At 45.0% G+C, this 25,307-nt stretch overlaps 1 protein-coding gene across 1 annotated transcript in view; it reads right to left on the reverse strand.

Moving 5' to 3' along the window:
• Positions 1-3,292: 3,292 nt before the first annotated feature.
• LOC143982716 (cytochrome P450 2C8-like) overlaps positions 3,293-25,307 on the reverse strand; it is a 42,259-nt gene continuing 20,244 nt past the window's right edge. Inside the window, exons 5-9 of the mRNA XM_077481675.1 lie at positions 21,191-21,367; positions 20,244-20,385; positions 11,479-11,666; positions 7,577-7,718; positions 3,293-3,656 (exon numbers count right to left, since the gene is read on the reverse strand). Of these exons, the coding sequence (XP_077337801.1) occupies positions 3,475-3,656; positions 7,577-7,718; positions 11,479-11,666; positions 20,244-20,385; positions 21,191-21,367 (831 nt within the window). The 3' untranslated portion in view covers positions 3,293-3,474. The remainder of the gene's footprint in view (positions 3,657-7,576; positions 7,719-11,478; positions 11,667-20,243; positions 20,386-21,190; positions 21,368-25,307) is intronic.

A 25,307-nucleotide genomic window follows, 5' to 3' on the forward strand; every position in this document is an offset into this window, starting at 1 on the left:
GACAACCTTGGCTAGCTGGATCGTGAGGCCAATCCAAAAGGCATACCAGGATAGTGGTCTTCCAGGCCCAGATGGGGTCAATGCGCACTCAATGGAGGAAATGGCCTCCTCTTGGGCAGCTTTGGCACAGGTCTCCCCTGAGACAATTTTCTGGGCGGCTAGTTGGTCTTCCTTCAACACCTTCATGACGCACGATAGCTTGGATCTAGCTGTCTTTACTTCCCGAGATTTGGGGAAAAAGACCTTGCAACTATCAGTTCTGTAATATCATTAAATGTCCTATTGTAGTATCCTCCCTGTAAAATGAGTATCTCCTAAACCTGCATGGTTTAGGAGATATTCACCCTGCATGCAGCCACTGACACCAGCAGCTAGACATATGCAATTCGCTTTGGCCTGAATACAAATTAGACTAATGTTTCCCTTTGGGTCTGGTATAGATTTTAAGGGGAGCCCCACGCCTAAATAAAATAAATAACAGTGGGGTCAACTCTTCTGGGAAGGCTGTTCACTAGGTTTAGGAGTGTGTCTATGGGAATGTTTGGCCATTCTTCCAGAAGCATATTTGTGAGGACAGGCACTGTTGGAGGAGAAGGCCTGGCTCGCAGTCTCTGCTCTAATTCATCCCAAAAGGTGCTCTATCAGGTTGAGGTCAGGACTCTGAATACTACTCATGTTCCTCCCCCCTAAACTAAACTTACTTATCCATGTTTTTATGGCCCTCGCTCTGTGCGCTGGTGAGCTGTCATGTTGGAACAGGAACGGGCTATCCCCAAACTGTTCTCACAAAATTGGGAGCATGAAATTGTCCAAAATGTCTTGGTAGGCTGATGCCTTAAAAGTTTACTTCGCTGGAACTAAGGGGCCAAGCCCAGCCCCTAAAACAAACAACCCCACACCATAATCCCCCCTCTTCACCAAATGATTTGTACAAGCAAGGTCCATAAAGACTTGGATAAATTTGGCGTGGAGGAGCTTGACTGGCCTGCACCCCATGACCTCAACCCAATAGAACAGCTTTGGGATGAATTAGAGCAGAGACTGCGAGCCAGGCCTTCTCTCCAACATCAGCGCCTGACCTCACAAATGCGCTTTTAGAAAAATGGTCAAACATTCATATAGACACACTCCTAAACCTTCCCATGAGAGTTGAAGTTGTCATAGCTGCAAAAGAGTGGGCCAACGAAATATTGAACCCTACGGACTAAGACTAGGATGACATTAAAGTTAATTTGCATGTAAAGGCAGTCGTCCCAATACTTTTGGCAATTTAGTGTATGTAGTCATCTGCTGACACAAAAATCTGCAAGATCTGGGACAGATGATATATTGTAATATTTTGGATAATAGAGCTACTTTCATACTCACCATGCTAATGTATGCATTACAATATATCAGTGTTTCTCAACTCCATGCCTCAAGACGCCCCGACAGGTCAGGTTTTCATGCTTTCCATTATTTTGCACAGGTGATTTGATCAGTTTTATTTGAGGGAAATCCTGAAAACATAACCTGTTGGGGAGCCTTGAGGACTGCAATTGAGAAACACTGCAATAGATCACTAATTTCTTGCCTACAAGAACTGATGACAGAGGTAAGTTACTAGGTGAGGGGTATAAAAAGGAATTTATTGGCACATACAAATTTCACAACGGTTATAAAAAAAAAAAAAAAAAAAAAATACTTTACAGCTGAAAAAAATTTGTTCAGTCGGCTGAGTTACTTTACCACAACAATCTGATAAGAAATTGCACAGTCATTGCAAGTAAAAGTGAACAGAAAAAACAGACAGTTATATAGCCAGAGCCACTTTAGGATAATTTTGATAAGAGAAATAAGTAGACAGCCATTGCTGACCTTTGCTTCTGAGAAAGTTTGTTATCTGGCTACCCTGCTGATGCTTTGGCATCTGTACTGTCAAATCTGATAAAGTTGTTGAGATAAGCAATTCTGAATTTGCACTAACTTATGCTGCATGTTTCTTTTGGGTAATTCCTCAAAATTATTGATGCCGGACAACTGGCATTTACAGAAGGAGGCCTAGAATGGTCATATCTTTCACTTGACAAATGCACTCTGAAACATTTGTGGGCCCACAGCATAGAGATCATTAGTGGGTCCCAATCAATTATTTTTAAAGAGAAGCTTTCACTTTGCCTATTCAATGTCTGACAGTCCATTGGCGCTAAGAGGTCTACACCAGAATCGATGGTTCATCATTGCCTTCCCACTGCAAGAGTACCAGTGTTAAAGCTCACCAGAGTTGATGCCATTGGCCCTCCTCAAGTGACTGTTTGCACCTAGTGATTGGCCACTTTGACCTGAATCTGGTCCCATTGGGGAGGTCCAAATACTCTCCCCTGAAGTGGGAACACAGTGTGGGAGTGCAGACTGGCAGCCCTTTTACACACGGGCGGACATTCCGACAACAAAATCTGTCGGATTTTGTCCGACACTTGTGTTGCATACACACGGTCGGACAAAGTTGTCGAAAATCCGATCGTACGTAATGTGATGACGTTATTTCATTACAACGGGACTACATTCAGGCTAGTAGCCAATAGCTTTGGTCTAGGAATTTGATCTGAGCATGCGTGGCACTTTGTCCGATCGGAATTCTCTACACACAATCGGACAAAGTCCAATCGGATCATGTTGTCGGAAAGTTTTATAGCCCAGCTCTAAAACTTTGTCGGTCGGATATTCTGACAGAAACAGTCCGATGGAGCCCACACACAGTCGGATTATCCGACAACACGGTCCGATCGGACATTTTCCGTCGGAATGTCCGACCCTGTGTACAAGGGCTTAGGCATTGTATCTTTAAAGCCTAAGTGTAGTTAGTAAAAAAAAAAAAAAAAACACACAAAACAAAAAAAAAAAAAAAAAAAAAAACACAAAAATCAGCGCAAGGGCTGTTATCTATAGTCACAGTAGGATGTTGTGTCTCTTGTGCTGATGCCTCTACTGTTCTATGACATCTTCCGCCGTCCATACCCTCATCATAATCTTATGGTGCAGCAGCATTATTATAACTGTTGGGGCGGTCACAGGCTCTAATTAAGAGCATCCCACTCTGCTTGCCCTTTTCTGCCCAGTTTCTATGAATGAAACATGATCTATAAACAATGGATGGACAAATGATTGCAAGATCTGTCCCAGCCATTCCTAGATTGTGTTGCATTTATAGAAGCTGTAGTACAGTTTCTATGAATGGAGCAGCTTGCCGGAAAGGGCAGTTATAGACAGGCACTCCTTTACCGACACTAAATCAAAACCTATTAGCCTTAAAAATGTTCCAAAATTTATTTTTAAAGATTTGCACCCCATTAACTGAAGGAGTACACATTAACATTCACAATTTGCAAAGGTTTTTCGCTCCCACAAATCAAAGCTGTGCAGATTCACCCACAGTTCTTTTAATTCATACTAGACAAATTAACCTCTTCTAACTTCAGCATTCAAATGTCTGCCTTAACGGGGCATAAAACGTATCTTGTATGTATAAGGGACAGCTTGGTTGGTATTTGGCATTGAGTTGATATAAATATTTGAAGGATCCTCGTCACACTTCAGGTTAAAATGTTGGAGGATGGAGGAAAGAAACAAGAAGATCTCCATTCTGGCCAGTCCTTCTCCAAGACAGATCCTCTTCCCTGAAAAGTAGAGGAAGTATAAGAAATAGACGTGTCATCCTAATGGATAAGGAGTTGTCAAATTAGTTTAAAGTTCATACAAGTATTACATTTATGAGAGGAAAACTGGGGGGGGGCGCAGACGGGCAGAGATCCTGCCACACTAATAATAGCAGCAAAATATTGGTGATATTACAGGATATCAATAAGTGTGCACACAAGATTGTTTACAATAATTCACTATAGAGATATGTTGCTGGTGGGGATCTATTTTTGTGTGGGGGTCTATGGTGCTGGTGAGGGTGTTATGTTGCTGGGGAGTCCCAATTGTTGCTGGGATTTTTTATTGCTGCTGGAGGTCTATTGTTGCTGTGGTGATATTTTGTTGGGGGGGGGGGGTCAGTCTATTGTTGCTGGTGGGGGTCAGTTGTTGCTGGGAGGGATCTACAGTTGAGGGAGTGGTCTATTGTTGTGGGATGCTGGAGAGTATTGATACTGGCTACAGGGTTGTTGTCGCTGGGAGTCTATTATTTCCAGGGTGGTATTTTGTTGTGAGGAGTCCATTGTTGCTGGGGGGGAGATTTTACGGTTGCTGAGGTGGTGTCTATTGCTACTCATTGCAGGGGCTCCATTTTACTATCTTTCTTGTTACCATTAACACATTCCATACAAGTTTCTTAGTAGCACAAAATTATACTTGGTTCTGTATTCTCTAGAAGAGGCAGTATTTGGAGGCGAGTAGGGGGTGGAACCAAGGAACGGTGCTCAGAGGTGGGCATGGGTGGAACCAAGGGGTGGGCCTCAGAGGTGGGTATGGGGTGTAATCAAGGGACAGTGCTCAGAGGCAGTTAGGAAGTGGAACCAAGGGACGGCGCTCACAGGTGGTTAGAGGGTAGAACCAAGGGATGGCATTCAGAGGTTGGTAGGAAACGAAGTATGACTCAGAAGGGGGGAGTTCCTACACCTATTCTCGGAGAAAAAAAGCCCTGGATATACTCAAAATATTTGTAATTTGGAACTTTCTCATAGGCAATTTAACAACGAATACAGTAAAGCTGGACAAAAACGAATTGATTTTCGAATGAAGGTTTATACAGTCACACTCACGTTCTCCTCCCTCCTCCACTCTGTTTAGTACTTCTGGGTATATAGAAGGAGCATCTAGCTTGTTCCCCTTCTTGGCCCAGCAAGGATTCTCAAATCTGTGCATGTTCCAAGCCACAACTTGCAGCTTCCAGAATGCTTATTTATAATGTTGTCAAGATGGGAAATCCTAGGATAGATTTGGCTCCACCAAGTCCAAGTTCTTCAAGAACTATGCAAAACTTTTACAAAATAGTCATGGAAGTTAAATAAAAACTTCTTTGGAATAGAGAACCAGTTATTGGCCAGCATGGTGTTGGCAACCTCAGCTCAAGATGTCTAAAAAGTGCCTACAGGATTAAAACACATGGGCTTTGTTTAAGTCTGACCTCCAAGCAGGTATAAAAGACACAAATTTGACCACCTCTTTTTTCATTACTACATCCTTACAACACTTTTTGCTACAGGTAAGCCTATACTAAGGCTTACCTGTAGCTACCCTGGATATCTCCTAAACCTGAACAGTTTGGGAGATATCCTCTGTATTTGCATGTGCCGATGTCATCAGCAAATGTGCACAGTTAGACTGTGCCGTTACTGCTGTGATGTCATCACGGTTCTGGCCAATCACAGCGCCGGAGCCTGCGATAGCCGGAAGCAACTCCGAGAGTGATGTCGCTGGCAAGAGAGGTGAATGAGGACCTCTGCGGGGGCTTCGATCTAAGGTAAGTAATACATAATGCACTACTATGCATTTTATTTTTGGGGGGGGGGCGGGTTTAAAACCACTTGTATGGAGCCATAATCCCCAACTCATCTAATCAGAGAATGCCTTGCATTCACTGAAAAAGAATAGAAGGCATTCTCCAAATAGCAGCAGTGCTGGGCGAATGCCCACTGTGGTCACTGTGTAAAGGGAAAGGTTCTGGAGCAGAACTCAGGCAGATCGTGGCTATCATTGTATTATAACTGTACATTTTAGTATGAACTACTACAGTGATTCCATCCTCCAGACATCCTCAGGTGTACTCTGGATATCTAAAATGGATACGTTTAGTGAGCTAAGCTCGATCAATCTAAGTCTACGAAACAATAGAATTCTTGTAGTTCTGCTTTAAGCATTCCTTTACATTTCTGTCTAGCAGATCTATATACCGTATATACTCGAGTATAGGCCGACCCGAATATAAGCCGAGGCCCCCAATTTACCCCCAAAAAAACTGGCAAACTTATTGACTCGTGTATAAGCCGAGGGTGAGACATGCCTGTCCATCCCTGTGTGTGTGTCCGTCCATCCCTGTGTGTCCGTCCATCCCTGTGTGTCCGTCCATCCATCCCTGTGTGTGTGTGTGTCCATCCATCCATCCATCCCTGTGTGTGTGTGTCTCCATCCATCCATCCATCCCTGTGTGTGTGTGTCTCCATCCATCCATCCATCTGTGTGTGTGTGTCTCCATCCATCCATCCATCCATCCCTGTGTGTGTGTGTATCCATCCATCCCTGTGTGTGTGTGTGTCTCCATCCATCCATCCATCCGTGTGTGTGTGTCTCCATCCGTGTGTGTGTGTGTGTGTGTGTGTGTGTGTGTGTGTGTGTGTGTGTGTGTGTGTGTGTGTGTGTGTGTGTGTCCAGCCTACCTGTGTCCCGAGCCTTTGTCCCGAGCCTCCGTCCCGTGTCGTGCCTTGCCTTCGTCCCGTCCCGTCCCGTCCCGTCCCGTCCTGTCCTGTCCCGTGCCGTGCCTTGCCTTGCCTCCGTCCCGTGCCCTCTTCGTCGGCGGCCATTGTAAAATTCAAAAGCCGCGCCTCCTCCTTCGCCTGTGATAGGCGGAACACTGAATTTCCCAGCAGCCTGTGTTCCGCCTATCACGGACGTCGTATCATCCTCGTCCGTAGTACGAGGATGAGAAGATGCCCGTGATAGGCGGAACACAGGCTGCTGGGAAATTCAGTGTTCCGCCTATCACAGGCGAAGGCGGAGCCGGAGGCGCGGCTTTTGAATCAGAATGGCCGCTGTCTGTCTGCTCGACACGCTGATCGAGCGGGCAGACAGCGATGACTCGAGTATAAGCCGAGGGGGGCACTTTCAGCCTCAAAAAAGAGGCTGAAAATCTCGGCTTATACTCGAGTATATACGGTAAGCAGGTTTTTTTTTTCTCAAAGAATACTTTCAGGAACTTCCCTCTTTCCGAGTCACCCCTTTTTTTCCACCCCCACCTACTTCTTTTCTTGGTTCCATCCCATACCCACCTCCCATTACTGGCCTTTTAGAGAATACAGAACCAAGTATCATTTTGTGGTGCCAAGTAATTTGTATGGAATTTGGTACTGATAACAAAAAAAGCAAGTAAAATAGATCCCCTGCAACCAGTAACAATAGAGTCCCCCGCCAGCAACAATAGATATCCCTAACAACAATGCACTACCCACAACAAAATTACCCCCTAGCAATAATAGACTACCAGCAGAAACAATAGATCTCCCATCAGCCAGCAAAAATAGACCCCTCCCTCAACAGTAGATCTCTCCCAGTAACAACTGACCCCCCAGAAATATAAAAAACACCCCCAGCAACAGTAGGTCCCCCACCAGCAACAATAGACCACCCTTCAAAAATAGATACCCTCCAGCTAAAATTGATCCCCCAATCGTTAGACCCTGCAGCACACCCCAGCACCCCTTGCCATTACATACAGTACAGTCAGCGCTGGAGGTGCTGGAAATGCCTTCCCCCGCATTCCTGCTGAAAAAAAGCCCTGTATATAAGTAACATTTGCCTCTGTATTTGTTTCTTCATGACCAGTAAATTGCTCTGTGCAATACACTTTTAAATCTTGTATAACCAAGAGAAATAATGTTACCCATAGAAAATGGCATGGCAGCGTCTTGTTTTCTGAAACTGCCCTTCTCATCCAGGAAATGACCCGGGTCAAATGTATGAGGGTTCGGAAAGTACTTTGGATCTTTCAAAACAGATGTCAGAAGGGGAAATATGGTGGTTCCCTAACCAGCGAAAACAGGGAAGTAAGCGACAGTTAATACAGGCATTTCTTTTTTTAAAAAGCAAAAAAATACATTTTCAAAAAGCCAACTAGAATTTAACTTTCATGACAACCTTGAAAAATATTTTAGCTAAAAAAGATCTACATCATTGGTCAGTGAACTTACCTGTGATGAAGTATGTCCCACGTTGCGCAGGTAGCTGTATCATGGAGAAATCTTCTGTGCAGGGATGCCCCGTCCTCTTCCTGGCTCTGAACTTCTGGCACTGCAGTGGTTAACAGCTTCAGGCAGAACAGCAGTACAGATAGTACCATGGGGCATGCCCCCTCCTTCCTTCTACATTGAGAAACAGTCTTTCATTGATTCTACTGCTTGTAACATATGTGTTTAGAGCTTCTCCTATAGGAGCCACTTAAAAGATGCCCAGGGTTCTCTTCCTGGTAGTTGCCCTGCAGCCAGGCACGTGGTCACAGTCACTCTTTGGCTCAATGAAAAGTCCAGGAGTATTCATTTTGGTGGGGGGGGGGGGGTGACTTGGATGGGGAGTTGAGTGGGATACTCCAGAACTATGTACAAATAGGAGGACATTTTCTCTTTTGCAGAACTATGAGCCAAGTGCTTGTGGCACATGTTAAGAAATGGACAAAGTGCAGTATCAGTTACACAAGGAGATTAATCTTCCTCTGTGGACAATCCAAAGTCTTTTCACTAAGAATTTGATAGACTGAACTCTTCAGGACAGTGGACACTATGTCCCCGTTAACACAGTGTTTAACAGGGGCATGCAATTACAATTTTTGATGCAATATTTTGCAGGAGGGTTTGTTGCTATGCTCAACTACAATATCTGTGTGATTGCAGTGTTGTGGCCCTATTTTTAAGGCCCAATTTTTCTGCCCCTGTTCAACGGGGACACTTAATTACAATTCTTGATCTAATATTTCACAGCAGGGCCCGTTCCAGTGCCCACCAAGAGTAACTGTGAGGACTTACAGTGTTGTGGCACCAGCACCACCACCAGGCCCCAGTTTTTCTACCACTGTTCAACAATGGCATGTAATTACAATTCTTGATCTAATATTTCACAGCAGGGCGTTCCAGCGCCCACCAAGAGTAACTTTGAGGGCTTACAGTGTTGTGGCAACACCCTAATTTCTGCAGAGCCTATAGGGCAGGCCCTTAATTTCAAACATCCAACTTACAAACGTCTCCTACTTGTAAACGGAAGGAGACAACAGGAAGTGAGATTAAATCTACCCCTAGGAAAGGAAATTCTCTCCTGTAAGGGTTGATATGGGAAAAACGTGTCTCTTTTCCACTGATGCTTTATCACCAATCCTTGTTTCACTAAAAAAAAACAAAAATTTCAAACAACATTTGTCATTGGGACAGAAAGTGAGGTGAAATCTTCTGAAGAGGTGCACAGACAGCAAAGAAAATGTTACAGGGTTGATAACCCTTCCCTACGTTTTCCAAAAAGCTTAAAATAGATTTTTTGACTGGAGCTACACTTTAAAAATGTACCAGTTCAAAATTACAAACAGATTCTACTTAACACAACAAACCTACAGTCCCTGTCTTGTTTGCACCGCCTGTATACTGCTGTGCAGAGTATATAGGGCCTGTGGGCTCCACACCTTTCCTTTTATTAATTTGGGTACGGGGTTCCCTTTAATATCCATACAAGACTCAAAGGGCCTGGTAATGGACTGGGGGGGGGGGACCCATGCCGTTTGTCTCACCGATTTTCATCCATATTGCCGGGACAAGACATTACATTAAAGCCGCAAGCAGTTTAAAATTACTTTTATTCCTTTAAAAATTTCATTTTGTGCAGGGACTGTTCTAAGCAGGGGAAACACGTGCCAATTTACAGGTATACTATAGACACCACCCAGGTACGATATTTAAAAAGAATATTTCCTTTAAGCATCATTAAAATCACTGCTCCCGAAAAAAGGGCTGTTTTTAAAAAAAAATTTGCTTTGATACATGTCCCCTGGGACAAGACCCAGGTCCCCAAACCCTTTTTAGGACAATAACTTGCAAATTAGCCTTTAACATTAGCACTTTTGATTTTAAACGTTCAAGTCCTATAGACTAACAGGGTTCTAAAGTTTGCACAAATTTTCGGTCCGTTCGCAGGTTCTGGTGTGAACCAAACCAGGGGGTGTTCGGCTCATCCCTATTGCAGAGCACAGAAGTAAGCAACAGCAGCTTTATCTTACTCGGTGGAATATCTCGCAGCAGTACAGGTTCCGTAACACTCTAGGCAACAGTAAAGAGGGTGTGTGGTTTGGTGGAGACATTTAGTTTGAGGCTGCTCCTCATGGCTTGTTTACCTGGGCTGGTTGGCAGCAGTGGCAATCTTTCTCTCTTTACATTTACAAGACCTCTGGATTGATATCAGGATAAGCCTGTGTCCCATGTTCTGGCATACAGGGATATATATTCACCTCTACTTTGAGCAACGCCAAAAGCAATATAACAGGTCACTCTGGGTAACAGGTTCCTTGACCAGTAATATTACCACTCCACACAGGCACCATGTGGGTCCCAGCCGAATGCTGATACAGTCTCTAAAGGCACAAGAGTAGCGGAGCAGTATAACTGAGCCAGCTTATACCAGAGGGTGATAGTCTAGTGCAGGACATACAGTGGTAGTGATGATGAAAGCTTTAATAAAGTAGAAAAACAATATTCACTCACATTACTGATTCAGTAAAGATGGGAAAGATTTTTTTTTTGTCAGGAAGGTGCCAGGGGGATCAGCAGAGCCCCGTTTGGCTTCATGTATTAGGACCGATAGGCTGTGAAATCAAAAGTTGGTACTAGCATGTTCAGAGGCTGTAGGAGAATCACTCTTGGAGTCACATGGAAAGAGTGTGGGCAGTTATGGCTTTGCATTTCATGGAAGACCACCCATTTCTCAAGTCACAGAGAAAGGAGCTTGAGAAAGAGGTGGTCTTCCTAGAAACACGTAGCCATACTCTCCACACTTTCACTGTGTTTCTACTACAGCCTCTAAATGTTTAAGTACCGACTTTTGATTTCTAGTCCTAATACTAAGAGCAAAACGGTGCTCTAATATGAGTGAATATTTTTTTTTTTTTTTACACTTTATTAAAGCTCTCATCATCCCCAGCACTCCATACATTTCCTGTAGTCACCAGTCTCTTCTCCATGTGCATTTTCGTTCCTCCCCTCCCTGTGAGTCTCTCTGCCATCCAGTACACATATTGATTCATCCAAATTGACCATCCCCAGGATTGAAGACACTCCATAGCTGAGCGTTGTTTATGGTTCTCCCCAAAAAGACCACCGCAGCTAAACATTGCAGGTAATTATTTAACCCTTCCCATGGCACAATCAAGGAGTAAAGCTTCCAAAGAGGGAAAGAAATGTTGTAACCACTAGCAGACATGGCTATGCAGGAATATATTGCCCGTGCTTGCTTCTGATTACATTATTGATGTAATGGGGAGTAGGATTTAGTAACAGGTAGAGTTGATTCACAATTATTGTGCAATTAAAAAAAGTTTGCCTGGACAAATGTGTAGGTGCAAAACGTCTACTTGTGATATCATCCAAATCTGACTTGATTTGAGTTCAGTTCCACTTTAAATACCCTTTAGTGCCCCCTCCCCATTTCTATACAGTGATATGTTGTAAGTGCCCTAACATTTTATGACATGGATTAACAAGATCACAGAAAGTGGAGACAATGTTATAATGTCCAGGAAGGAATAATTCTGCCCACCTTTGGGATGGTGTAACCTCTAAAGACAGTGGTTTGGGCTGTTGCATGGGGAAGTCCTAAGGGCACAATGTCTGAAATTCTTTGTATCTCATGGATGACAGCGTCCATATATGGCATCTTGCTCCGATCTTCCATAGAGGGACAGCGGTTCTGACCAATCACACGATCGACTTCTTTCTGGGCTTTTACTGTGAAAACACATTCAGAATAAAAATTCTATTAACACATATTAAGGGAACAAAACTGATAAAGAAAATGTAGTGTTAGGGCTCTAGTGGCTACTGCCTGAGGGAGAGGCTCTCACTGGCCTTCAAATGTTGCTTTTTTTTGGATAACAAACACATTTCCAGTTTCGATTTTTGAATGGTGTGCTGGAGAAATTGTGTTTTTTGGATTCCTCCAATGGAGACACAGAAGAGGAAAAAAATAAAATAAAATTTAGTATCCTGTGGAAAGGCAGGAACCTTTTGAGGTTTTTATTGTAACCTGTGGATTCAGATGCCATGAGCACTTCTGGCTTTAGAGCTGTCAAACCTCAAGGAAACATTGGTGTAGTGGGTAGCACTCTTGCCTAGCAGTAAAAAAAGGTTGATGGTTCAAATCCCATGACACTACCTGCTTGGAATTTGCATGTTCTCCCTGTGTCTGCGGGGGTTTCCTCTGGGTACTCCAAAGACATGCTGGTAGGTTAATTGGCTTCTGTCCAAAAAATTGGCCCTAGTCTATGAATGTGAGTTGGGGACCTTGGATTGTGGGCTCCTTGAGGGTAGGGACTGATACGAGTGTGTACTCACTCAGGATGGACTGGTGTCTTTATTCAACCTTACTAACTAACTATGAATCGAGCACTGTTTATGCTCCATATGCTTGGGTAGAGGACATGGGAGACATTATGTGCATAAAAGACCCGTTAAGTCTCTATAAAGACTCAAGTACCTATCACCTAGCCAAATTCAATCATATGAAAGGTTTTTTTTTTTATATTATATTAAAAGTGTTAAAAGAACTAATATATTTTTATACCTTATTTAGATATTTATACTTTCATATTATTTGTGAAATAGGTATACAGGATGAAGAGCTGGAGATGCATTGCAAGGGTCCCATAATAATGGAGGTGATAGGCATCTCAGGTTTTGGCTTCCCTCTTCCTCTCAGCCCAGAAGTGTGCACCACCTTTATCCAGAACATACACAATTTGCACAGGGCTTTCAGAGGCTGGAGGACAGTTTGGACTCTGCAGGCTGCACTGAAGAGTAGGCGATGTCTTCAGAGGGAGGAGGAAGTGAGCAGAAACTCCAGGCTCAGCTGCTCTTCTCTACATGTCCCATTAAAGGTCACAGATGAGGGCATTATTGGGATATTCATATAGGTGGAGTGTAGGCAGTGCCTGGGGCCCCACACCCCCATCAAGGGGACGGTATGAGGCCCCATGATTTCTAACAGTGGCCCTGCCTGCACGATCTCCCATCGCTAAGATAGTATTTGCAGCTCTCTTTACTAGATCGTGTGGTTCCACAAATTAGCTATTAGTGAAAGAATACTTCCCGTGCCTGAAGTTGATTGTTCTACAATACCATTGTGTTGCATACACGGTAGCATCCACATATAAATATAGACCAGTACTAAACCACAACAGCCATACCCCATGGGAAGTGCATTTAAAATGGCCTCTCGGGTGAGTCCGTGTTGCAATGGTACATGACCTTATTTCTGGCCATGCCAGCTCACACAATCCCTCTACTATCAGCTTCTGTTGCAGCATACATAGACACTGTAATCTCAGGCTTGAAGCTCACACCACCAACCCCCAGCATCCCCCAACATCTGCTGCTGGATAAAAGGACTTATTATCTGAATCAGCACCAATCTCCAATGCGCCTGTAACCACCCCTCCCTCACCAAGACTGTGCCAACATCCCCCTCCTCGAAAAAGGCAGTTTAATGTGTACAATATTTATTCTGTACTAACCCAACAGTTTTATTTTTTTTTAGATTTAATCAAAATTTAAGTAATGTTGTGCTGGGTTTGTGTGCATTTACAGGACCTACAAAATAAGTAGCATCATCTTTTTACCCTATCATATTTTATTATCAGTGCTGTGCTTTTAGAAAAATTGATAATTTGGCATATTTGACCATTTACATGATACAACCTCATCTTCTATACCAGGGGTGTCACACGTTTTGACTAGGGATGAGCCGAACACCCCCCCGGTTCGGTTCGCACCAGAACTTTTCGAAAGGACTCCAAATTCGAACGAACTTTAGAACCCCATTGAAGTCTATGGGACTCGAACGTTCGAAATTAAAAGTGCTAATTTTAACGGCTAATATGCAAGATACTGTCCTAAAAAGGGTTTGGGGACCTGGCTGCTGCCCCAGGGGACATGGGTCAATGCCTAAAATGTTTTTAAAAATGGCCGTTTTGGCGGGAGCACTGATTTTAATGACGATTAAAGTGAAAAAAAAAAAGTGAAATATTCCTTTAAATATGGTGCCTGGGGGGTGTCTGTAGTATGCCTGTGAAGTTCCACGTGTTTCCCGTGTTTAGAACAGTCCCTGCACAAAATGACAATAAACGGAAATAACACCATTTAAAACTGCTTGCGGTTTTAATGTTATATCTGGTTCCTGCAATATGGTTGAAAATCATTGATAAAAATGGCATGGGTAGCCCTCCCTGCCCATTACCAGCCTATTTGGGTCTTGTACGCATATTAAGGGGAACCCTGTACCCATATTAAAAAAAGGAAATGCGTGTGGCCCCCAGGCCCTATATACTCAGAACAGCAGTATACAGGCGGTGCAAACAAGACAGGGACTGTGTAGGTTTGTTGTGTTAAGTTGAATCTGTTTGTAATTTTCAACTGGTACATTTTTAAAGTGTAGCTCCAGTCAAAAAAACTATTTTTAAGCTTTTTGGAAAACATAGGGAAGGGTTATCACCCCTGTATAATTTGTTTTGTCGTCCATCTTTTTTCATCTCACTTGCTGTCGTCTCCTTCCGTTTGCAAGTAGGAGATGTTTGTAAATTGGATGTTTGAAAGTAGGGGCCTGCCCTATATATGCTCTGCAGAAATGGCGGAACAAGGTGTTGGTTTTGCCACAACACTGTAAGCCCTCAAAGTGACTCTTGGTGGGCGCTGGAGCGCCCTGCTGTGAACGATTATATCAAGAATTGTAATTACATGCCATTGTTGAACAGTGGTAGAAAAATTGACCTTTTGTGGTTGTGGTGCTGGTGCCACAACACTATAAGTCCTCACCGTTACTCTGGGTGGGCACAGGAAGGGGCCCTCCTGTGAAATATTATATCAAGAATTGTAATTACATGTCCCCGTTAAACAGGGGCAGAAAAATTTGGCCTTAGGCACTGCTGCTGGTGCCACCACACTGCAACCTCTCCCATATACTCTAGTTTGATTGCAGGAATTAGCCCTGCTGCAAAGCATTGCATCAAAAATTGTAATTAAACGCCCCTGTTAAACAGGGGCAGAAAAATTGGGCTGATGGCATCAACCAGAACCAGAAATGTTCTTCCAACATATCAGCGGAGGAGGAAGAGGATAGACAATCAACATAACAGGACAGTCACTCAGCATCAGCATAGGCAGTCTTGAAGGGATGTGATATTTCAAAACAAATTATTCTGTTACATCAGCTTCAGGTGCTTGGTAGCTGTGGGTGATCCAAGACTGATTCATCTTGATGAAGGTCAGTCGATCAACTGATTCGGTGGACAGGCGCCCCCTGTGATCGGTAACAAAGCCACCAGCAGCACTGAAGGTGCGTTCCGAAAGAACGCTGGATGCAGGACAGGCCAGTAGCTCAATTGCATACTGTGCAAGCTCTGGCCAGTGATCCATCCTGAAGACCCAGTAAGCCAGAGGATTTTCGGTGGGAAAGGTGTCCAAGTCTGACCTTGCCCCTAGGTATTCCTGCACCATGTAAATAAGACGCTGGCGATGGGTGCTGGAACCGATCATACCTTGGGGCTGCGGACTAAAAAATTGTCTGAAAGCATCAGTCAGACGGCCACCTTCTCCACCGCTCCTTCTGACCGATGCCTCAGCAACACGTTGTCCAGGACCAGGAGTTTGTAACCTCCCAGTCTCTGGGAACGCGTTGCACAGACCTTTCTGCAAGGCCTCCCGGAGATATCTCATCCTCTGCTCCCTCTGCGATGGCAAGATAAGGTCGGCAACCTTACCCTTGTACCGTGGATCAAGGAGAGTGGCCAGCCAGTAATGGTCCCTCTCCTTGATCCGAAGAATACGAGGATCCTTCGGCAGGCATTCGGTCCGGAGTCCTCTGGGTCACTAAGGACAACATGATCCACAGCTACCTCCTCCCAGCCACGTACAAGTCCACGTGTTTCTTGGGACTGTAAATCATCCCTACAAGACTGCTGCTGCTGCTGCTGATGCTGAGTGCCAGCCTCCACCTCCATGCTGACACAATCATCCTCCTCCTCCTCTTCCTCATCCTCTTCCTGTGTGATGGGTGGCACAGCAGAAACACTGTCTGGATAACGGGGGCCTTGAGAGGCAAGGAAGTCCTCCTCTTCCTGCCTCTGTTCTGCCTCAAGTGCCCTGTCCATTATTCCACGCAGCGTATGCTCCAAGAGGTGGACAAGAGGTACAGTGTCACTGATGCATGCACTGTCACTGCTCACCATCCTTGTGGCCTCCTCAAACGGTGACAGGACAGTGCATGCATCCCTGATCATGCCCCACTGGCGTGGTGAGAAAAAACCGAGCTCCCCTGACCCTGTCCTGGTGCCGTAGTCGCACAGGTACTCATTGATGGCCCTCTGCTGCGTGTGCAGCCGCTGCAGCATGGCCAACGTTGAGTTCCACCTGGTGGGCATGTCACATATAAGGCGGTTCTTGGGCAGGTTCAACTCCTTTTGGAGCTCAGCCAGCCGAGCACAGGGATTAAATGATTGGCGGAAATGCACACAGACTTTCCTGGCCTGCTTCAGGACATCCTGTAAGCCGGGGTACCTGCCCAAGAACCGCTGCACCACCAGGTTAAGGACGTGAGCTACACAGGGCACATGGGTCAGTTGTCCCTGTCGGAGGGTGGAGAGGAGGTTGGTGCCATTGTCACAAACCACCATTCCTGGCTTAAGCTGGCGTGGCGTCAACCAAGTCTCGGCCTGCCCCGGGAGAGCTGACAAAACATCCGCCCCAGTGTGGCTCCTGTCCCCCAAACAAACCAGCGCAAGCACGGCATGGCATCGTTTTGCCTGCGTACTTGCGTAGCCCCTGGAACGCCTACGAAGCACCGCTGGTTCTGAGGACAGAGCACTGGAAGAGGCCATGGAGGAAGAAGAAGGAGGGGGTGGAGGAGAGAGGTGTGTCACAGCCAATAGTAGCATTTTGGAGGCGTGGTGGCGGAACAACCTCCAACACTACTGCACCTTGTCCTGCATCCTTCCCAGCTGCCAGAAGAGTGACCCAATGGGCCGTGAAAGACAGGTAACGTCCCTGTCCATGCCTGCTGGACCATGAGTCAGCGGTAATATGCACCTTACCACTGACCGCCCTGTCCAGCGAGGCAAGGACATTGCCTTCCACATGCCGGTAGAGAGCCGGAATCGCCTTCCGTGAGAAAAAGTGGCGTTTGGGGACCTGCCACTGAGGAACCGCACATTGTACAAACTCACGGAAGGGGCCGAGTCTACCAACTGAAAAGGCAGCAGTTGAGATGCTAGCAATTTAGCCAAGCTAGCATTCAACCGCTGGGCATGTGGATGGCTGGGAGTGAACTTCTTCCGCCGGTCCAGCAGCTGGGGCAGGGACATTTGCCTGCTATAATCGGACGTGGGTGTACCGCTAGCAAAGTTCCCGGAAGCACTTGGCTGTGACACACCTAATTCTACACCTTCATTCCTCTCAGAGCAGGTTTCAGAGAGGACTGAAGGTCTAGTGGGGTTGGAGATGCCAGCTGATGAGGAGCAAGGAGAGGTCCGCTTTGTTCTTTGGTGTGGGTCTTTGAGGTACGCTTGCCAACGAGCTGCATGGCAGGTCAACATATGTCTGGTCAAGCATGTGGTGCCCAAGCGGCTGATGTTTTGGCCACGCGAGATACGCTTGAGACATATGTTGCAAATAGCAGCGGTGCGATCTGATGCACTCGTCTCAAAAAAGGCCTACACCAAAGAACTTTTAGAATAACGCGCAGAGGCAGCGCCCTGCACAGGCGGAGCTCTGCGGTGTGATTCAGTCGGTGTGCTGCCCCTAACCTGGCCCCCGGAGGGCATCCTGCCTCGTTGGACATGTGCCTCCTCCTCCTCCTCCTCCTCCTCTCTCCTTCCAGGCACCCACGTGGAGTCAGTGCCCTCATCATCCCCTCCCTCTTCATCGCTGTAGCAAACCTGGCAGTATGCTGCAGCATGTGGAACATGACTGCCAGATTGCTGTCCTTCTTGAGCATCCCCTCTCTCTGCGCTCACGCTACTGCCTTCCTCTAGCTGAGTCATCATCAGAGCCCACAAAACACTGGGCATCCTCCTGGAGCATGTACCCAACACTGTGCTCAAAGAGTTCAGGAGACTCCTCAGGAGGACGTGGTGGGTCTAGGGAAGGAGTCACTGATGATGACATTGAGAGGAGGGAAGACGATGCGTTGGCAGCTGCTTTGCTAGTACCCTGAGACTGGGTGAGAGAGGATGAGGAGGATGAAGAGGGCTTGGTCATCCACTCTACCAAGTCGTTGGCATGTTGCAGCTCAACATGTCCAGCTGCTGAAAAGAAGGACAAGCGTGTCCCATGGCCACGTGCTGACGACAATGCACGCGTCCACGACCAGCACTGTTGTCTCTAGACACAGAGCCTGCTTGCCCTCTTTTATTGGCTCGCGCCTGTCTGCCTCTCCTTGCTGGCCTTCCAGACATGGTAATGGCCTGAAGGGAGTTTGGTAAAAAAGCAGTTGGGTAGTGTATATTGTGCTAGAGGCACACAACACCCACTAACTCCTGCAGATGCCTTTATTATAGAACACCAGAGATAAAGGGGTATATACAGATGTATACTGTGCTGTGCTGAAGGCACACACAACTTCCAATAACTCCTGCAGATGGCAAGTGGGCTCAAATAGAGAACAGCTATGTAGGTGGATATAGCGGTATGTACTGGGTACAGAGCACGCAGACAGCACGCACTAGCTCCTAACACTACTGACTGCAAGCTCTATTATAAAAGATAGATCACTAGCTATATAGGTGAGGTGAATATAGCGGTGTATACTGCGGTCAGGGCACACAGACAACAACCACTACACAACAGCAAGATCGAAAATCGTCCGAAAACGATTGGTGTGTACTGTGTTGAAGGTACACAGAACACCCACTGCTTCAGACGCCAACACACTACACAAGGCCGCCGCGCTGGCAGCCTTATATAGTGTGGGGCGTGCACTACACAGCCTGAGCTATGATTGGCCACAGGCATCCTGCCTGTGGCCAATCATGGCTCTCCTCGCTGCTGGCGCTGCGATTGGCCAAGCATGCGGGGTCACAGTGCATGCTTGGCCAATCATGAGCCAGCAATGCACTGCGCCATCGCAGTGCATTGTGGGCCGTGAGCGCCACACGAATTTGGCACGAGTGGACCAAAATGTTCGGACTTCGCCGAACGGACGAACAGCCGATGTTCGAGTCGAACGTATGTTTGACTCGAACACGAAGCTCATCCCTAGTTTTGACCTTCCTGGGTCACATAGGAAAAAGAGGCATGGTCTTGGCCCACATATTAAAATACATCAACAATAAGGATAGCTGATGAGCAGAAAAAGTTGGGCAGATCACAAGTTATCAATCACTGATAGAGATAATTTACCTGAGTAATAAAACTTAATTTTTGTTGTAATATTTTTTGTTAGAAATGTAAAAGAGGACAATCTAAAACTAGTGCAATATTTTACACAGTTTTTCATAAACTACCTCATCAATATCTGATTTGATGGATGTAATAGCAATTCTCAGTGAATTTTCAAGGTGCCGGTCAGATATTTTGGATCTAATTTTTCCCTTTGTGTGCTTCATCCTTAAAAATAGTTGGTCACAAGTATAGGTGCTGCTGGAAATTGATGACATGAATAAGATGCAAAGAGTGGGAGATTGTTCATAAAAGTCCAGTAAAGAGACTGTCAAATTTTTTCTTTGGCCGCATGTGTTCGCCAAGTGTAAATTTTAAATTTTTTTTTGTAAAAATATACCACACAACAACTTTAAAAGTAGGTTTACGGATCTGTGTTGGGCCACATTCATAGCAGTCTTGGGCTGCATGGGCCACAGGTTGGAGATGTTACTGTATTTTTTTTTCTTGCAACCATTTTATTTTACAGGGCCTCTGATTTCCAAAATAATATTTTCATTGGAGCAGGGGAGTTAAATATTATTTAGACCAAAGCTATGCATTTCAACATGTGTACAAAAAAAAAAAAAAAAAAAGTGAAAGTTTTTTTTGTGGAATTTACTTTAAAACAATCAACAAGCTTTTTTATTTTATAATTTACTCTAGAAACATCAGATTACAATAATTCGAGTTGTATTTTTCATAGCGACCCCTATTTGATAATATTCATTATTATAGAGGGGTTTCTAATAAGATGTGTTCATGCTATTGTTATGCATTTCTTATTTTCTATTAGTCCGAAAAAAGACTGCTATAAAACATTCTTACTAAAAGTAGTCACTCTTTACAACCTGAGAATATTTCCGCACGTAATAAATATTTGTCATGTTCCATATTTACCCAATACATCCTGGTACTTGCTCAGAATTGTTAAACTGCGTTTTAAAGTGTTGCTTGTAGTTTCTGTTCCAGCAAAGAAAAGATTCATCACAGAAACAAATAGGTTCTGAAAGTGGAATTCGGTATTGGGGTTATTCTTCTCCTGTGAACAAAAACAATTTAATAAAATAAATACACTGCTCAAAAAAAAAAATCCAAGGAACACTTTAGTCAGAGTATAGAATCAAGTCAATTAAACTCCTGGAATATTGATCTGGTGAGTTAAGTAGCCGAGGGGGTTGTTCATATAATTTAAACCAAATCAGCTGAGATTAACAACAGGTGCACTAGATAAGCAACAATGAGATGACCTCCAAAACAGGAATGGTTTTACAGGTGGAGGCCACTGACAGGCACAGGCAGTCCAACTCCTCCAGGATAGCACATCAATACGTGTCATTGCCAGAAGGATTGTTGTGTCCCCCAGCACAGTCTCAGGAGCATGAAGGAGATTCCAGGAGGCATGCAGTTACTCTAGGGAAGCTGGACAGGGCCATAGAAAATCCTTAACCCACCAGCAGGACTGGCATCTGCTCCTTTGTGCAAGGAGCAACAGGATGAGCACTGCTAGAGCCCTACAAAATGACCTCCAAAAGGCCACTTGTGTGAAGGTATCTGACCAAACAATCAGAAACAGACTTCACAAGGGTGGCCTGAGGGCCCGACATCCTCTAGTGGGCCCTGTGCTCACTGCCCGGCACCATAGAACTTGATTGGCATTTGTCATTGAACGCCAAGGGGTTAAAGTGCAATTACAGCATATATTTTATTTTTCAATTCAATTTCATAAAAGCTATGAGCCCGTATCTACCTTTACGATTTAGTGTCAGTTTGTGGATAACCTTTGGAATGCCCCAGATATGATTTCCTTTCAGCGACTTACTTTGTAACATTACTTTGTAAATTACCTCCTCCATCTTTATAAGGAAGCAATCTATATAATCCCTGGGACAGTCTTTGTCCAAAGTCTTCTGATGTTCTTTCACTTTCTCTAAAACGAAGGCTTGTATCTTGCTCATTTTCTGGAAAATTTTCTGATGTGGTCCAGGGAGATGACTGAAAAAACTTGGGAAACTATTAAGCAACTGTCAGGAGAAAACCAAACAAGAAAACACATTAGAATAGGATAACATTGGCCTAAAAGCCATACATATGGAAACTTGAGAAAATGTTCTTTATAAACCCAGTGGTGTATCATCAATGTGTACAGGATGTTCACTACACATGGGTCCTTGGGGGAAGGCCCCACTGTGACCCACAGTGCACATATGGATGGTCCCTTAGTCCACAGTCAGGGATGATTGGTGCTGCGGGAGGGACAGCTGCAAGCACCGATCTCCCTGTGTAGCTTTCAGTGGAAAAACATATAGGGAGATCAATCCTTGAAGCCGTCTCTCCTGCAAGGATCATCCCCGTTGTCCTTCTCCAGCCCCCCGTGTGCCCTCCTCCACCACCACTGTGTGCTCCTCAGGCTCTGTGTTGTCCTCCTCTCCTGGCCCCCCGTGTGCTCTTGTGGCCCTTCTCGTCCCCCCGCAGCCGGCTTTCCTCTCAGTTGCTGGGGGGGGGGGGTGTCATGATGGAAAGCAGATGAAGGGGCCAATAAATGTGCAATTTACTAGCTGCTTCCTTTTCTGAATTGGACACAGTGATCAATTGCTATAGATCACTCCTTTGATAACTGAGCAGACTGCGGTAGTTTATAAATGAACAGTACCCTCTGTCTCCTGTACATTCATTGTCAATGCTGAGGCTGCAGAGAAAGGGAGCTGGCAATCTGTGTCCTCGGTCCCTTTCCCTGTCTCAAAAGGGAGATTTTTTTTTTTTTTAAATTGTTATAAAAAATTAAATTGTAAAACAGAATATAAAATAAAAAAAACTACCGTCAGCATCCCCCCTGCCCTACCAGCACTGTCCACTGTCCACTGCCCCAACCCCCCCCCCCCCCCCCAAAAAAAAAGCATAAGCATTAAGTTTATCATAAAAAAAAAAAGTAAAAAAAAAAAAAATTTTAAAAACAAACTACTGACACCGTCCACTGCCCGACTGACACCATCCTGCACATACTATCCACCTCCTTACACTCTGCACTGTACATTCCCTATTTAACATTATCGCATTCTACACTTTAAGTTAGCTAAGACTATTAAACCACACCCCTTTAAGCCACGCCCAGTATTTAGCATCAATTAACCCACGCCCACATTTTGCCTCCACATTTTTATATATTTATTTATTTTTTTAACATTGCCTAGGGCCCACTTTTTATCTTGCACACAGGCCCACTGATTTCATGATACGGCCCTGCGAACACCCCTCTCTAAAAGCTTCACTTGACCTGGACAAAAATATAATTAATTATTGTGGGCAGGGCAGGAGGTTGATACTCAAGTTGAAGGAATGACACCCATCGTGCAGAAAAAGATTGAACAGTTATTATTAAATGGAGTTGTAGGCAAGACAGATAGCAAGGTAAGCAGCAATCTGCAATCATTAGGACCAGTATTATGGCTTTAGCAACTGTGGCTGAACACTTGAGGTAACAGATCCAGAAATTCTTGTATCAACCTCAATACTAATAGTACAGGCAGTAGTGTATTTAGGTTTTGTGCTGCCGTAGGCCTGACTAAACTTGTGCACCCCCCCAATTTAAACATGACCCACTCTCCTGTCAAGGCCACACCTTGCCGTTTAAGACATGCCCTGAAATTTGAATGGGGACACTAGTTGTGAGGGCCCGGGGGGGGGGGGGTGGATTCCCTTAATTTGCATAGATTTCCTCTCACTTCCTGTTTGGCTATGGGGCAGGAAGGGAAGGGAAATCTCTATAATGGGACAGGGATTGTAAAAATAAAAAAACTGACAGGGGGCTATAACCCTCCCTTACTCTTTCCAATTTAAGCACAAATTTCTGATAATTTTATGGAGAGGACTAAGAAGATATAACCATGCCAAAGGTGCAGCAGAAAACATAGCACAGTGATGAAGGTTTGTAGTCCCCGATGACAGGACAGGCTAAATTAGAAGCAGCAATCCCCTCCCCACAGTTGCGGAATGCCGGCCGCTCACATAGCGGAAGCAGTGCGGCCACTTTATGGGGGCACTAGATTAAATTTGCCTCTCAGCCCAGTCCACCCCATAAGACTGGGGCTACACTAACAGCGCAAGCCGTCAGGGGACTCTTTCCGTGCTGCCCCCCTGCAAAGTGCTGCCCTAGGCCTTGTCGGCCTGGGCCAGGATACAGCGTTGAGTACCAGCGTGGTAATGATGATAGTGGAAATGACAAGAATGCTGGTAGCACACAGTATCTTTTCAGTACTACAGTGTAAGCCCCTGTACACACGGTCGGAGATGGACAACCAAATCCATCGGATTTTGTCCATCGGATCTTGTCCAAAACTGTTGCATACACACGGTCCGACTAAGTTGTCGAAAAAATCCGATCATTCAGAACGTGATGACGTAATTTCGTTACGATGGTACTACGTTCAGGCTAGTAGCCAATAGCTTTGATGTAGGAATTGGATCTGAGCATGCGTGGCACTTGGTCCGATCAAAATTCTCTACACATGATCGGAGTATGTCCGATCGGCCCAGTTGGTCGGGAAATATTTCCAACATGTTGGAAAATTGGGTCCGACTGATATTTCGACGGAATCAGTCCGATGCATACCACACACAGTCGGATTATCCGACAACACGGTCCGATAGGACACATTCCGACGGATTCTCCGACCGTGTGTACAAGGGCTAACACAGGTACTGCCTACATTACCAGAGCAGCATCTGCAAGGGGGCTGACTGGCACAGTGGCAGCACAAGTGGCTCTTGAGAAAGTTGAACAGGTCCTGTACAGTAAGTTCAGAGATCGGTGGATAGCAGTGCACACAGCAGTGTCTTTAATTTGTCCCTCCTCAAACAGGAACCTATTCCTAAGGCTTATTAACTGCTTTACCAAAGTGTGGTTCCTCTTCCTATTCTAGCCATTCACAAATGCTTGCCAAGTACATTGGGGCATTGGTATGCATTAGCACACACCAAAGATGACACCAAGGTCACTCAGGGTTGCTATGTCCAATCAGACCACCACTCCTCATGACATCTATAGAGTCTGCAGAGAAACAATGTTCCACCCAGTTTCCATTCCATCTGTACCTTGGCCAGCACCACATGGATATGGTCTGATTTATACATATATGACAGTCTCCTTGTGATTACACACCCTGACCCATTAGTGCATCTCAAGTGGGGGCCCCTGTGCACACACTGTGGCTCAAAAGTGTGTCCTCCTAATGGAGGGTGACCTGTATCAACCCCATCTGATAAGCTTGATGTCTATTCATGTACATTTATTCATGAATTAACTGCTCATACCTAATATTTTCTCTGAAGGAATGCATCTTCCAAAAACATGATGGGATTTATTTAAGAATCTTACACAGGCTGACCATACATCACTATTGGCAGTCCTTTGGGTGCATTTTGATATATTAGGGTATTGTTATCATTGTATGAGATGGTCTTCTTGTTTTACCCAATTTTGTAAGTCTATTGTAATGCTAGTCTATAGGACTTCTTGTTCTTTTTACTGTATATTGCCAATAAAATTGGCATTTGCCTTTTACTGTAGGCTGGGTTCACACCATCGGTGCATGTTGCTCACATCAGGGATCCTGTGCGCCCTGGTTCATCATTTCAGGTCCAATTTCAGCCCAAATTTTGGACTGAAACAGACCAAATGATGCACAGGGCTCCTGTACAAATTCCCTCCCAAGCCGCAGCGGAGATATGTGAACCGGCTCCATAGAGAGCCGGTCAAAATCTCCTGCTATTGCAAATTAGATACAGGTTCCCCGCATACAATTCGCATAGGTGTGAACCCAGCCTCAGACTTGTTATTGTATTGTTCTACACTGACTCATTGAAAAGAAACGAGTGCTTTTGGAGACCCTCACCTTGAAACCTGTTACAAATTTACAATGTGCAGTCCGATCACTGGGACGAAGAGACAGACTGATGCTATTGCAG

The sequence above is a fragment of the Lithobates pipiens genome, unplaced genomic scaffold, assembly GCF_037356315.1.
Source record: "Lithobates pipiens isolate NorthernLeopardFrog02 unplaced genomic scaffold, aLitPip1_a1.2 Scaffold_1, whole genome shotgun sequence".
Taxonomy (NCBI): domain Eukaryota; kingdom Metazoa; phylum Chordata; class Amphibia; order Anura; family Ranidae; genus Lithobates; species Lithobates pipiens.